At 33.9% G+C, this 13,942-nt stretch overlaps 1 protein-coding gene across 2 annotated transcripts in view; it reads left to right on the top strand.

The window, feature by feature from the left end:
* Positions 1-2,583: 2,583 nt before the first annotated feature.
* Positions 2,584-13,942, top strand: part of LOC132732760 (uncharacterized) — a 28,596-nt gene continuing 17,237 nt past the window's right edge. Inside the window, exon 1 of one of the 2 annotated variants that reach the window (XM_060719259.1) lies at positions 2,584-2,779. In XM_060719259.1, the coding sequence (XP_060575242.1) occupies positions 2,701-2,779 (79 nt within the window). In that variant the 5' untranslated portion in view covers positions 2,584-2,700. The remainder of the gene's footprint in view (positions 2,780-13,942) is intronic. The other variant, XM_060719260.1, reaches the window with a different exon arrangement.

Raw genomic sequence — 13,942 nt, 5'->3', positions numbered from 1 at the left:
TCGGAATTTTTTCTATATAAACAAAGAAGGCCCGAAGCGTGCATTATTCTACAGCAATGCACTCGCCGTTCTTATTATCTCCCCGTGTATTTTCACATTGAGGGCGCCATTTTGTTTGAAAAATGTGTTCAATAAAAACAATTTTTTGTCGAATTTTGCTGTGAAAACTATCTAGGATGAAAGGAAAAGGTCTAACTAAGAAAATGAATCCGAACACTTATAGCTTTAATTCAGTCGTTAACGCTGTACAGACGTTTAAAGTGCTGTTTACGTGACGTCACAATGTAGCGCCAAACATCACGTGCAAAACAATCAAATCAAGTACGCTATTTTAATGTCGCAAACGAGTTACGTTTTACATTTATTTCACTTTTAATAATTTGTATTTCGCTTGAAAAGTTATAGGGTGAAATAAAATAAACAAACAAGGTTTTATCAAAGTTTTCAAAATTCGTTATTCTGAAAATGTTTCTACACACGGTAGATTTAACGACAGTTTTGTTTCAACCCACTGGAACAGCCTTTAAAGAACGTTTCTATTGGTAAAACAAATTCAACCACCAAACATAAAGTCCAACTTTATAATAATAATTATATTTTTTCTTGACGTGTTAGAATGGAAATAGATATTAATTCTTCGTGCATTATTGTATAATAATGCACGTTTTTCGTTCAAATGCTTTGTAATTAATCACTCAGGCCTATCGGCCTTCGTGATTATATTACTACGCATTTGAACTCAAACCGTGCATTATTCTACATTCTAACACTATCGGAAATTTTTCTATATAAACAAAGAAGGCCCGAAGCGTGCATTATTCTGCAACAATGCACTCGCCGTTCTTATTATCTCCCTGTGTATTTTCACATTGAGGGCGCCATTTTGTTTGAAAAATCTGATAAATAACAACAATTTTTTGTCGAATTTTGTTGTGAAAACTATCTAGAATGAAAGAAAAAGGTTTAACTAAGAAAATTAATCCGAACACCAATATCTTTAATTCAGTCATTAACGCTGTACAGACGTTTAAAGTGTTGTTTACGTGATGTCACAATGATGCGCCAAACAGAACGTGAAAAACAATCAAAATCAAGTTCGCTATTTTAACGTCGCAGACGAGTTAAGTTTTACATTTATTTCACTTTTAATAATTTGTATTTCGCTTGGAAAATTATAGACTGAAATAAAATAAACAAACAAAGTTTTATCAACGTTTTCAAAATTCGTTATTTTCAAAATGTTTCTACACACGGTAGATTTAACGACAGTGTTTTTTTCAACCCACTGGAACGGCCTTTAAAGAACGTTTCTATTGGAAACTCTGAGGCGAAAACAAATTCAACCGCCAAACATAAAGTCCAACTTTATAATAATAATTATATTTTTTCTTGACGTGTTAGAATGGAAATAGATATTAATTCTTCGTGCATTATTGTATAATGCACGTTTTTCGTTCAAATGCTTTGTAATTAATCACTCAGGCCTATCGGCCTTCGTGATTATATTACTACGCATTTGAACTCAAACCGTGCATTATTCTACAACAATGCACTCAGAATTGATATCTATTTCCTAATTCTAACACGACCCGCATTTTTCCCTATTGAACAAAGAAGAACCGAAAGTGTGTGTTATTATGCAATAGAGTCACTGTTTGACGTTCTATATTTAGACATGTGACGTAATCATTATACATGTGACGTAACCACTATAAAATCCGACGCGCTGACAATAAGTACGGAAACAAATCAGGCGCAATTTTGTTTAATAGCAGGTACGGCAGCATTTATTTATTTATGTCGTGTTAGAATCGAAATAATATATCCAAATCGGTGATTTTATCTCTGGATAACATCACTGTTTGTCGTTCGGATGCGCATCATTATATCACTGGGGCTACTCCCTCGTGATATAATTCCTCGCATCCGAAATCCAAACAGTGATGTTATTGAGCGATAAAATCACAGTTTGGGATATATTATTTCTTAAACAATGCACTCAGAATTGATATCTATTTCCTAAATATACAAATGTAGTCTTTTAATTGATATTGTTATGAGTACAAATTTAAAAGAATATAAAACATCTCAATATTGTAAGAGTCCTATGTTCGTACCATAGTCGCATTTCGGAGAATGCAGAATTAAAAAATCGTGCACAAAAAGAGTCTCTTTCTCGAAATTCTGATGTAATTCTTAATCAATACTCGATTGATTTCAGGCAAAACATATTGGAAAACATTAAAATGGATTCTTTTTTCAAGCTATAATTGGACAAGCGACAGCGACTTTTTGCGGTTACGATTGCTTTTCAGTTAAACACAAATGAAAAAAACTTTGAGTAGCATGCTGAAAACATGACAGTGTAAATGTTAGTCGAAAAAGCAATAGGCTAGTCTGACCTATAATGTTATCTGCGATGAAAGCCGAATAGTTACGACTTACTTAGTCTGGTCCCCTGCGCACTTCTAAAAAGTATTCGAACCTAAATAGGACAGGAAACCAGATTACGACTTACTTAAATCTGGTTCCCATCTCTGGTATTCTATAAAGTGCGGGAATCATATAAGGACAAGGAACCAGATTCTCGGAAAGTCCGTGTTACTAAAAATAATCTGACGTAATTTTGGATTTTCCAGTCTCCTACGGTAATTTCCTCTAAAAGAAGTAATTTTGAAATGAATCTCTGTACTCAGTAATATGGAGGGTAGAATTTTATCAAAAGTCGAAGATGTTGAATCAGATGGAGGAACATTGGCTTGGCATGCGATTAAATTCAGTAAGATTATTATTCTTTGACGAATTATAACAACGATTCGCCCCAAACCGATTCGCCCCACTTCTTCGTATAGACACCTTCCGGTTTATATTAATACTGGCGCAATGGAGTGCATGAACTGTCTCTTTACATACATGTAAGTGATATAAATAGTGCAGTCAAAAGATAAACTCAATATCGAGTCTATCATAAGTCACAACAGTGCCTCTTAATTTAAATGCTCTTGCTTGTAAACTTCTCTTAAATAAAATGGGGAACAAGACACTTCACCCCTAGAACAGTGCATTACACACTTCACCCATCAAGACAGTTCAATAGTATCAAATAACACATAAAGGCATCAATAAAGTCATGTAAATTTTGCTTTGATTAAATGAATGCAAAGAATTACTGTCTAGGATGGCATCTTCAAACATTTAAGCACCCTAACAGTGAAGAAGCCCTTATTTTTAAAGATTTTAGCATTTGATATTCAATATTTTCATTAACTTTCAATTGGGAATTTGTTCTTGTGGATTGGGAAAATAATATACTATTTTCAATTGGGATATGACCAATAATTGGCTATGAAATAAGCTCAAAAAGTGCCTGTGTTGAAATTAATGATAATATTACAGTTGCATGAAATCACACTAAATTCACTAGATTCACCAAGAATAAGAAGTAATATTTCAGATTTTGTTACTGTTACATAGTTTCTATTGATAATAATATATTAATATAGTTTTTTTAAAGGAATGTTTAAAATAAGATTTTATTAATATAATTGATTTATCATTTTCCCTTTTTTATACTTTGTGAAATTAATAATTTCTATCAATATATGAAATATATGAAATTAATAATTTCTGTCAATATACATGTAATTTCATTATTAGAATTATGGTTAAAATGGTAGAAATAAAAATATTTTATTGATTTTATTATTAAAATAACTAGAGCTGTCATAGATAGAAACAATATCAAGCAATGTATGATTATAAGTTTTCTGCCGATCAATAATTGATACACATTTTAAAAAATTAATAATTTTGACTAATAAAATTAAATTAATTTAACCAGGTAATTTAACTGAAATACTAAATGGACAGTAGTAAATAATTTAACTGATTATACAAATTACCTGATGTACTCTTTTTATAATAAGGTATTGTAACAGGGTACATGTAGTTTGGCGCAATTTAATGTAGCTATCCGAGCCCCTGAGGGTCAAGTAAGTTCGCGTTTGTTAAATCATTTCAACAACAGCTCTAAAATTCTATCATGTTTATACACCAATCTAATCTTCAATTACTGTAAGGTTGTTACATCAAGTAAAGGTACAAACAACACTCTGAAATAAGTATATAACAATATGTAAATGTAAAGTAAAATAAAGAAGAAACAATGCATTACATTAATTAATATCATATCTTATGTTATCTAGAACATAATCATTGTTCAATCAGTCCTTTAAACTTAGCAACAATCCTTAAATATCATATGTATAGATTAAGGAATTATACACACATTTAATATACAATACATCACATGTAACTAACTTACCATGTAAGGGGTGAGTATAGTACATCAATCTTATTACTGATACATTCTCTCTATCGCACCAGTGACTGTTAACTACAAGGTTAAATGAGCCGTGTCATGACAAAACCAACATAGTGCGTTTGCGACCAGCATGGATCCAGACCAGCCTGCGCATTCGCGCAGTCTAATCAGGATCCATGCTGTTCGCTTACAAACCCTATTACAAGTAGAGAAACTGATAGCGAACAGTATGGATCCTGATCAGACTGCGCGGATGCGCAGGCTGGTCTGGATCCATGCTGGTCGCAAACCAATTATGTTGGTTTTGTCATGACACTGCTCATTAATATTAATAGTGAATAAAAGATGAAAGATGACTTGATCAATACATGCCATTATGAAACTCATACTTATTTAAAAATTTCACAATCAATGGACTGGACCAAAATAAACAAGAATCACAATAATGCAATTCTCCATATTTACAATAAAGCATTTAGCAGCAGTCAGGATAAAATCATACCAACTTAGGAAATAAATAACTTGACCACAAACACTTTTTTTCTAACATCTTTTCTTCATAATAACAAAGACACATTGGCTTTTCCCACCAAGAAATCACATGACATATAAAATAGCTTAAAATCAACGATCGGTGAACCAATCATTTGAATTCTTAGAATACTGACCACAGATCCAATCAATGTAAACATAAGAATTTCTCTTGAAAAGTAAAAGACAAGACTGGAGATTTGTCTCTCTTTGCAAAATTATAAAATTCAACAGTAAAGCAAGAGTTTTGTCCCTTAGACCTGATACAGTATGAATAGTCTCTGATAATTTTAGAGACAAATAGTATGATACTTATGTGCCTGGAAATTGTATGGAATATATGATGTACTATGTACAAATAAAAGAAAGTTTTGTTCTGATAATTAATAATTGGTCTTCTATCTTTTAAATGTACATTATTATATGATCTAAATATAGCTGCAATCTCATTGGTCCAAACAGTAGTCAACAGAACTTTTTATAAAATCATGTACACTTGGTGCAGTATCATAATCACTGTCTGAATTGGATTTCCCAGTCTAAAAATAGATTGAGACTCATATTCAATGACCATTATACACCATAGACTGTTAATTACACGTGATAATTAAAAAAATAATTGTTGCATTTTGTTCTTTATGGCATATTTCTCGATTAAAATATCATTACTTTACTACTATACTTGAAGGCTACATCGCAATGATGAGTATAAACTTGAATTACTTTTGTATGTGCAGTGTTCACGTAGTGGCTGCACGCCTAACACCTGTGTCTTTTTTCCCGTGCTTGAACATTCAACAAGGCAAAATTTGTACATGTATATAAGGTTGTACTTTTTGTGTTTTTTATGCCCCCACAATGTGGGAGCATATAGCGTTGCACTTGTCCATCCGTCCATTCATCCGTCCGTCTGTCCGTACGTCTGTCCATACGTCCCGAAATCTTGTGAACGCAACTCCTCTTAAACTGAATGGCAGATTTTGCTTAAACTTCCAGGGATGAACAACCTTAATGTGTAGATGGTAGTAAAGGAAGGAATTTTTGCTGCGACCAAATTTAACAGAATTATGGCCCTTTGTTGATTTTTTCACTATTTACTATGTAGAAATTTTGTGAATGCAACTCCTCTTAAACCGGATGGCAGATTTCGCTTAAACTTCCTGGGATGAACAACCTTAATGTGTAGATGGTAGTAAAGGAAGGAATTTTTGCTGCGACCAAATTTAACAGAATTATGGCCCTAGCTTGTTGATTATTTCACTATATACCATATAGAAATTTTGTGAATGCAACTCCTCTTAAACTGGATGGCAGATTTTGCTTAAACTTCCAAGGATGAACAACCTTAATGTGTAGATGGTAGTAAAGGAAGGAATTTTTTCTGCGACCAAATTTAACAGAATTATGGCCCTTTGTTGATTTTTTAACTATATACCATATAGAAATTTTGTGAACGCAACTCCTCTTAAACTTGTTGGCAGATTTTGCTTAAACTTCCTGGGATGAACAACCTTAATGTGTAGATGGTATTAAAGGAAGGAATTTTTGCTGCAACCAAATTTAAGAGAATTATGGCCCTTTGTTGATTTTTTCACTATATACCATATATATGTTGTCAGTGGGGGCATCTGTACATGTGTCCTTCTAGATTTTTAATTCTTATCCTATTCATATAATAAAGCTATCGCCTCGGTCAATATGTCATCTGCCGTTGAATATCACTGACACATCATATTCAATGGCTCACTAATCAATAATTGTATATTATTTAATAACCCTTAATTCTGAAACTGAGATTGACAAACACATAATTATTAGATATTTGTTAATGATAGAATACAAAATATTTTGTTTCTTTCTTGAAATCATTTAATTCAATAAATTTGATGAGCCGTTTGCATCTTAAACAATTTTGCTAGTATTTTATGTGATTTATGACTTTTCCAAAAATCCATAAGGGATATATTCGAGCACCTTATCACTGACCAGCCAAAAAACAACTTGACACTGATAAGATTAGATTAGATTCTACCCAGACATTGTCAAATAATACTAAAACATAAAAATCAACATTTAAGTGCAAAAGGAAGACTTTATATCATAAATTTCAGAGTATTTCTTATTAGCAATGAAAATAACAAAAGGTACATTTTCTCGTGAATAGTGTTTTGCCTCCAGTTATTACATTATTTAAAAAAAAAAAAACTTCAAAAAGATATATTATTATTTAATTTTACCCATGAAATATGGTGCTATATCAGTCAAATATATTTCATATTTTTTAAAAATAAATATGAAATATAAATATGAAAGTGGGCGGAGTCAAAACTCATATTTATTTTAAGGGACTTCTTTCGCCATTTTGTTTGAAAAATCTGATAAATACAAAACAAATTTTTGTTGAATTTTGCTTTGAAAACTATCTAGAATGATAGAAAATGTTCTAACTAAGAAAATAAATCCGAACACCAATATCTTTAATTCAGTTATTAACGCTGTACAGACGTTTAAACAGTTGTTTACGTGACGTCATAATGTAGCGCCAAATATCGCGTGCAAAACAAGACGCAATAATATATTGCTGCGCGCTGTAAAATTGCAGTTGCGTAGCAAGCAATAGGGTTCGTAACCATTTTTCTTTGATAATGAAATTAAATAAAAAGGTTATTTTTATCGTTTTTCGTGAAATATGGTATATATTTTCACTCAACATGATAAAATGCCACATATTTTCACTCGCCGTCCCGGCTCGTGAAAATATGTGGCATTTAATCATGTTTCGTATATTACAAGACTTGGACAAAACCATAACTTGATTTGCACAATTGACAGCAGTGAAAACCCAAAATTAATGCAAATTTGTGTATCGAGGGGTGAAAGCGAAAAGGTTCTAACTCACTATTTTTACAAAATTCACTTTTTTACATATTTGTAACATAAACACCCATATACATCTTATGTCAAAATATATAAGATTTAGTTTACTTATAAAAGGGTGAAATGAAAAATTGTCCAAAGGTTCTAAGTGAAATTAACTTTTTTTTTAAAAAGCGAAAGGGTTCTAACTGCAAATGGCAGTTAGAACCTTTTCGCTTTCATTGAGTATAAAATGTACAAGATTAAATAAAAACAACTCAAACTGCATTAAATAAGTGAAATCAAAGCAAGTTTGAAAGCTAAACCTTTCATTGGTATATTATTAAATAATATCACATAAGAAATTCATTAGTTTCAGAGTAGATGTCTTGATTTTGGAAGAAAACTCAAGTACTTAGAACTGTTTCGCAGTTAACTCCACTCATGAAATTATCGATTTTTTAAAAGGGAAACAGTTCTAAGTGTACATGGCCAGTAATGATCATGCACCATCTTAAAGGGTTTTAAGTGCCTGTGAGAAATTGTGTGATGATATTAAAGGTAGGGCTTATAGATGACAGTAAGAAATCTGATAATGTTACTGAAAGTGATGCTTTAGCTGGTTGTAATTAATCCAGGGACATAATTGAAGAAAATTTTAGCTTTAAGATGTGGTCTCACATCCTGGCAGAGCCCTGGTAGACGTCCGGGGATGATCCAGGAACAAACTGGATACATTCATAACTCTGCCTGCAACGTCCGGGATGATCTGGAACATTCGGCATTCGACCCCGAATGGAATAAAATATTTAATATCACCGGGGTGATCCGGGAAGGTATAGCTTTACCGGCTTCATCCTTAGCCCTGCCGCGAACGACCGGGATGATCTTGGGTATGATATAGCCGGTAGAGCTACAGAAGTGCCCTGGTGAATGCCAGCAGAGGCCCGGGGAATGCCAGCAGAGCCCCGGTGAATGCCGGCAGAGCCCCTGTGAAAGCCGGCAGAGCCCCGGTGAATGCCGGCAGAGCCCCGGTGAATGCCAGCAGAGCCCCGGTGAATGCCGGCAGAGCCCCGGTGAATGCCGGCAGAGCCCCGGTGAATGCCGGCAGAGCCCCGGTGAATGCCGGCAGAGCCCCGGTGAATGCCGGCAGAGCCCCGGTGAATGCTGGCAGAGCCCCGATGAATGCCGGCAGAGCCCCTGTGAAAGCCTGCAGAGCCCCGGAGGATGACGATGGAGCTATCGTTGATCCCTGTAGTGTCCCGGCAAAGCCCAGTTCATTTCAAAAGAATTACGGCAATTTGCAATTTGCAATGATTGCACTTGTTTGCAATAAAACCCTTCCCATTTCCCTTCTGTCCAGTCTTGCATAAGGATTATTCAGAAAGTCATCATGAATTACTTATTAAATAGGAGAAAATATCATTTAGAATTATATTAATGAAAATTATAAATCAACATCATCATTTTTGCACGTTTTCAATCCACTGGGTTCTTATAACCGTGGCTCTGCCAAAATCGTCCCGGGTTCTGCCTGGATCGACTGGGGCTCTGGGGTAAGTGTCACCGCAACATAAAGTTTCACCCCGGATCATCCCAGTTACTGTAAGTTACTGTAAGTAAATGAGACCACAACTTTAGATGACAATACGATATCAGGTGATGTTCTTGACAGTGAGACTACATGTGATAGTGAGATATTTAGAATGGTTAAAAGCGATTTTTTGATGATAATCAGAAATCTAGGTATGATAAGGTAGGAAAGGTTATAGACAAAATTACAAGATATTGTGACTTTGATATATTGGGCATTGCAAATGAACTTGGAGCTATGTATGAGTCCAAGAAACTGAGTTGTGTAAATATAGCTGGTGCCATGTGTGACACTGAAATATTAAGTAGCGTGAATGAAAGTGGAGCTATGTGTGCCTCTGAGATATTGAAAAATGTTAATGTAGGTGGAGCTATGTGTGCCTCTGAGGTATATACAAAGAAAAAGAAAGTATATTTATGGGGTCACACTTATGCTAATGAAGGTGGCCTTCGGGACTTGGCCTTGAGACATATCGTCTCTTCTATGTATTGTTGCTACATTGGGTTGTGTCTAAAGTGTGTTACCCATATAATAAAAAAATGTGCAAGTTATATGTAATGCACAATTTGTAAAATATATTTTCAGTTCAAATATATTCTGGGACTGTTTGTGAAACTGTTTATTGCAAAGATATTCTTGCACTTTGAATGAAGTTTCAGACAAGTCCAAAAAGTTTTTCAGAGAATATTGTTCACTATTATATGATTTAAAAATAGCTGTAATCTCATTGGTTCAAACAGTGGTAATCAGAACAAAATTATAAAATCATATTCACTGGCTGAATCGGATTTTCCCTATCTAAATTAGAATCAGACTCATATCCTAAATAACCCTACAGCATGGGGATGCCAGATAAGTTGCGTCATTTGAGCGCATTTTATTTATGAACAGCATTAAAGTGTCATTTTGGCGCATTTTAGAATGGAACTATGGGCTAAGGATGACCTCATTAAGCCGCTTATAATATTTAAGTTGTTTAAAAATAAATGCATAAACTATTGTTAGAAAATAGTTGTGGATGAAATGACATTAATTTCCATGAATAAATATCTTATTGAAGGTAACCATTTTAAATATGAAAGAATATGAATGTAACTGTCTTATTTTGAATATTAAAGAATATGATAGGAAATGCAAGAAAACAAGAACTGTCACAGAAGACAGAGACTCGACTCATCAGATACTGGATGCAGTAAGGAAACCGAAACTATGAAAGAAAAATCAATTCTGATAAAAATATATATTTGTATTAGTATCAAGAAAGCAGTCAAATGTTCTATATTTTGCACAACATATTGATCTTGTCAATAAAATTAATGTTACTTTAATGGAAAGACAGCAATTTGAAATCTGAAGTCCATCCCTTCAAAAACAAAAATGATAAAAGCAAAGAGAATTTAAAGTAAATTATAAGTTCAAAGTGGAAACAACTCTTGAAAAAAGAAATTAGAGTTATGAACCTTGTCATGCATGATGTGACTAATGACAAATAACAATTATTTATCTTAAGTCTAGAGCAGATACCATTTATAACAACAAAGATAATACTAAAAAAATCAATTTACAAATGAATTTCAAAAATTAAATGGGGATAATTCTGGGAATACAAGGGCTTGCATTTTATAACTCTTATCCATATGACAAGAAGTCATAGTAAAAAAAATAACATTTGTTAACATAAATTCAAAGTTCAAGGGGGAATAATTCTCGAAGTAGTAACGCTAGAGAAATAATATCGATCTTAGCGGTGTTTATTAGCTATTTAACACCGGTTTGGAGTTTTGATGCATAGGAATTGACCACGAAGGCCAAAGAACATATATTTGAAGTTTGAAGCTGATACTTTAAGTATTTTACTGCACCAAAACTTTAATCTGAAATCTGGACGCGGATGCCGGGGCAAGGAGGACAGCTCTCCATATACTTTGTATAGTTCACCTGAAAATGATTATCAAATTAATTGGCATTTGTTTTTTGTTTTTCAGGTGTAATTAATGTCCATCATGTTCTTTAAAAGTTTTGTACACTATCAATAATGACCTTTATTTATGTTTACACAGTCAAACTTAAAATTTCATGAACTTGAAAGTGCAGTAAGAGAATGTCTCATACCTAAAATATGAAATCAAAATAAAAAGTAAATGCGAAACAGTCCTATCTGGCAATTTATACTCCATCTCTTACTGAATAATTAGAAATGCCAAAATATTAATCTATCTTAAATTAAATAAGAAAAAAAACTTGCTTTTGTTCTATCAAAATGTCACTTGGAACCTTTTCGCTTTGAACATAAAAATCAAAATATGAGAAATTTTAAGTGCGAAACAGTTCTAAGTTACATTTGATTAAATATCTTGTTTGCCAAGTCTTTCCTAGAATTTTTATTACCATTGACATGTTTCTTTAACTTTTTTATGTGTAAAATCAAAGTGTTGTGGAATTTTGCTATTTTACAAACATTTGAGACAGTTTTTTGCTTCTCCTGTAAAATTTTGGAAAATGCACTTAGAACCTTTTCGCTTTCACCCCTCGGTATGTATTAGAAGATATTCCTTGTAGTATGCACTGTTGCAGAAGAAATGCAGATAAGTTGAGCAGTGTATTGAAATATTCAGAACAGAACATATACTTTATTTGGAATGACTGTTTGACACAGATTACAATATACAAGTATAATGTAATAACATGTGAACAAAATTCACAAAGTAATTTCTTTCTATCTATTGCAGAATTTGGTGAAAAATCTGTTGTATATTTTATTGTGTTTCCTTTTTATATGCCCGAAAGGGCATATTATGTTATACCCCCTGGCGTCCGTCTGTCTGTCCGTCCGTCCGTCCGTCCGTCCGTCCGTTAGCAATTTGGTTTCCGGAGCATAACTTAAGTTCCATTTGGCCCACAATGTTAAAACTTCATAGGATGATTGTCCATATTGGGTAGAAGACCCCTATTGATTTTGGGGTCAAAAGGTCAAAGGTCAAGGTCACTATTACCTTAAAACTGAAAACGGTTTCCGGAGCATAACTTAAGTTCCATTCGTCCCACAATGTTCAAACTTCATAGGATGATTGTCCATATTGGGCAGAAGACCCCTATTGATTTTGGGGTCACAAGGTCAAAGGTCAAGGTCACTATGACCTTGATACTGAAAACAGTTTCCGGAGCATAACTTAAGTTCCAATTGGCCCACAATGTTCAAACTTCATAGGATGATTGTCCATATTGGGTAGAAGACCCCTATTGATTTTGGGGTCAAAAGGTCAAAGGTCAAGGTCACTATTACCTAAAAACTGAAAACTGTTTCCGGAGCATAACTTAAGTTCCATTTGACCCACAATGTTCAAACTTCATAGGATGATTGTCCATATTGGGAAGAAGACCCCTATTGATTTTGGGGTCACAAAGTCAAAGGTCAAGGTCACTATGACCTTGATACTGAAAACAGTTTCCGGAGCATAACTTAAGTTCTAATTGGCCCACAATGTTCAAACTTCATAGGATGATTGTCCATATTGGGTAGAAGACCCCTATTGATTTTGGGGTCGAAAGGTCAAAGGTCAAGGTCACTATTACCTTATAACTGAAAACAGTTTCCAGAGCATAACTTAAGTTCCAATTGACCCACAATGTTCAAACTTCATAGGATGATTGTCCATATTGGGAAGAAGACCCCTATTGATTTTGGGGTCACAGGTCAAAGGTCAAAGTCACTATGACCTTGATACTGAAAACAGTTTCCGGAGCATAACTTAAGTTCCAATTGTCCCACAATGATCAAACTACATAGGATGATTGTCCATATTGGGTAGAAGACACCTATTGATTTTGGGGTCAAAAGGTCAAGGTCACTATTACCTTATAACTGAAAACAGTTTCCAGAGCATAACTTAAGTTCCATTCGACCCACACTGTTCAAACTTCATAGGATGATTGTCCATATTGGGTAGAAGATTCCTATTGATTTTGGGGTCACAAGGTCAAAGGTGAAGGTCACTATTACATTGATACTGAAAAATATGTTTCCACGCATAACTTAAGTTCCATTTGACCCACAATGTTCAAACTTCATAGGATGATTGTCCATATTGGGTAGAAGACCCCTGTTGATTTTGGGGTCAAAAGGTCAAAGGTGAAGGTCACTATTACCTTGATACTGAAAAGAGTTGCCGGAGCATATGTTAAGTTCCATTTGGCCCACAATGTTCAAACTTCATAGGATGATTGTCCATATTGGGTAGAAGACCCTTATTGATTTTGGGGTCAAAAGGTCAACGGTTAAGGTCATCCTTACTAAAAAAAAAAAATACTTTCGGGCATATAATGCTCCGCCTAGCGGTGCTCTTGCTTACTGGTTTACTTTTTGTATTTAATATTTTGTAAATTAGATTTTTTATCAACATTACGGGAAATACTAATTGTATATATTTTAGGTGATGTGCCAGGTGTTATGTATATTGTATATATTTTAGGTGATGTGCCAGGTGTTATGTATATTGTATATATTTTAGGTGATGTGCCAGGTGTTATGTATATTGTATATATTTTAGGTGATGTGCCAGGTGTTATGTATATTGTATATATTTTAGGTGATGTGCCAGGTGTTATGTATATTGTATATATTTTAGGTGATGTGCCAG

This window comes from Ruditapes philippinarum, unplaced genomic scaffold, assembly GCF_026571515.1.
Source record: "Ruditapes philippinarum isolate M1 unplaced genomic scaffold, ASM2657151v2 ctg3776_1_1_1_1, whole genome shotgun sequence".
NCBI classification, from domain to species: domain Eukaryota; kingdom Metazoa; phylum Mollusca; class Bivalvia; order Venerida; family Veneridae; genus Ruditapes; species Ruditapes philippinarum.
This window is presented reverse-complemented; position numbering and strand designations above follow the sequence as displayed.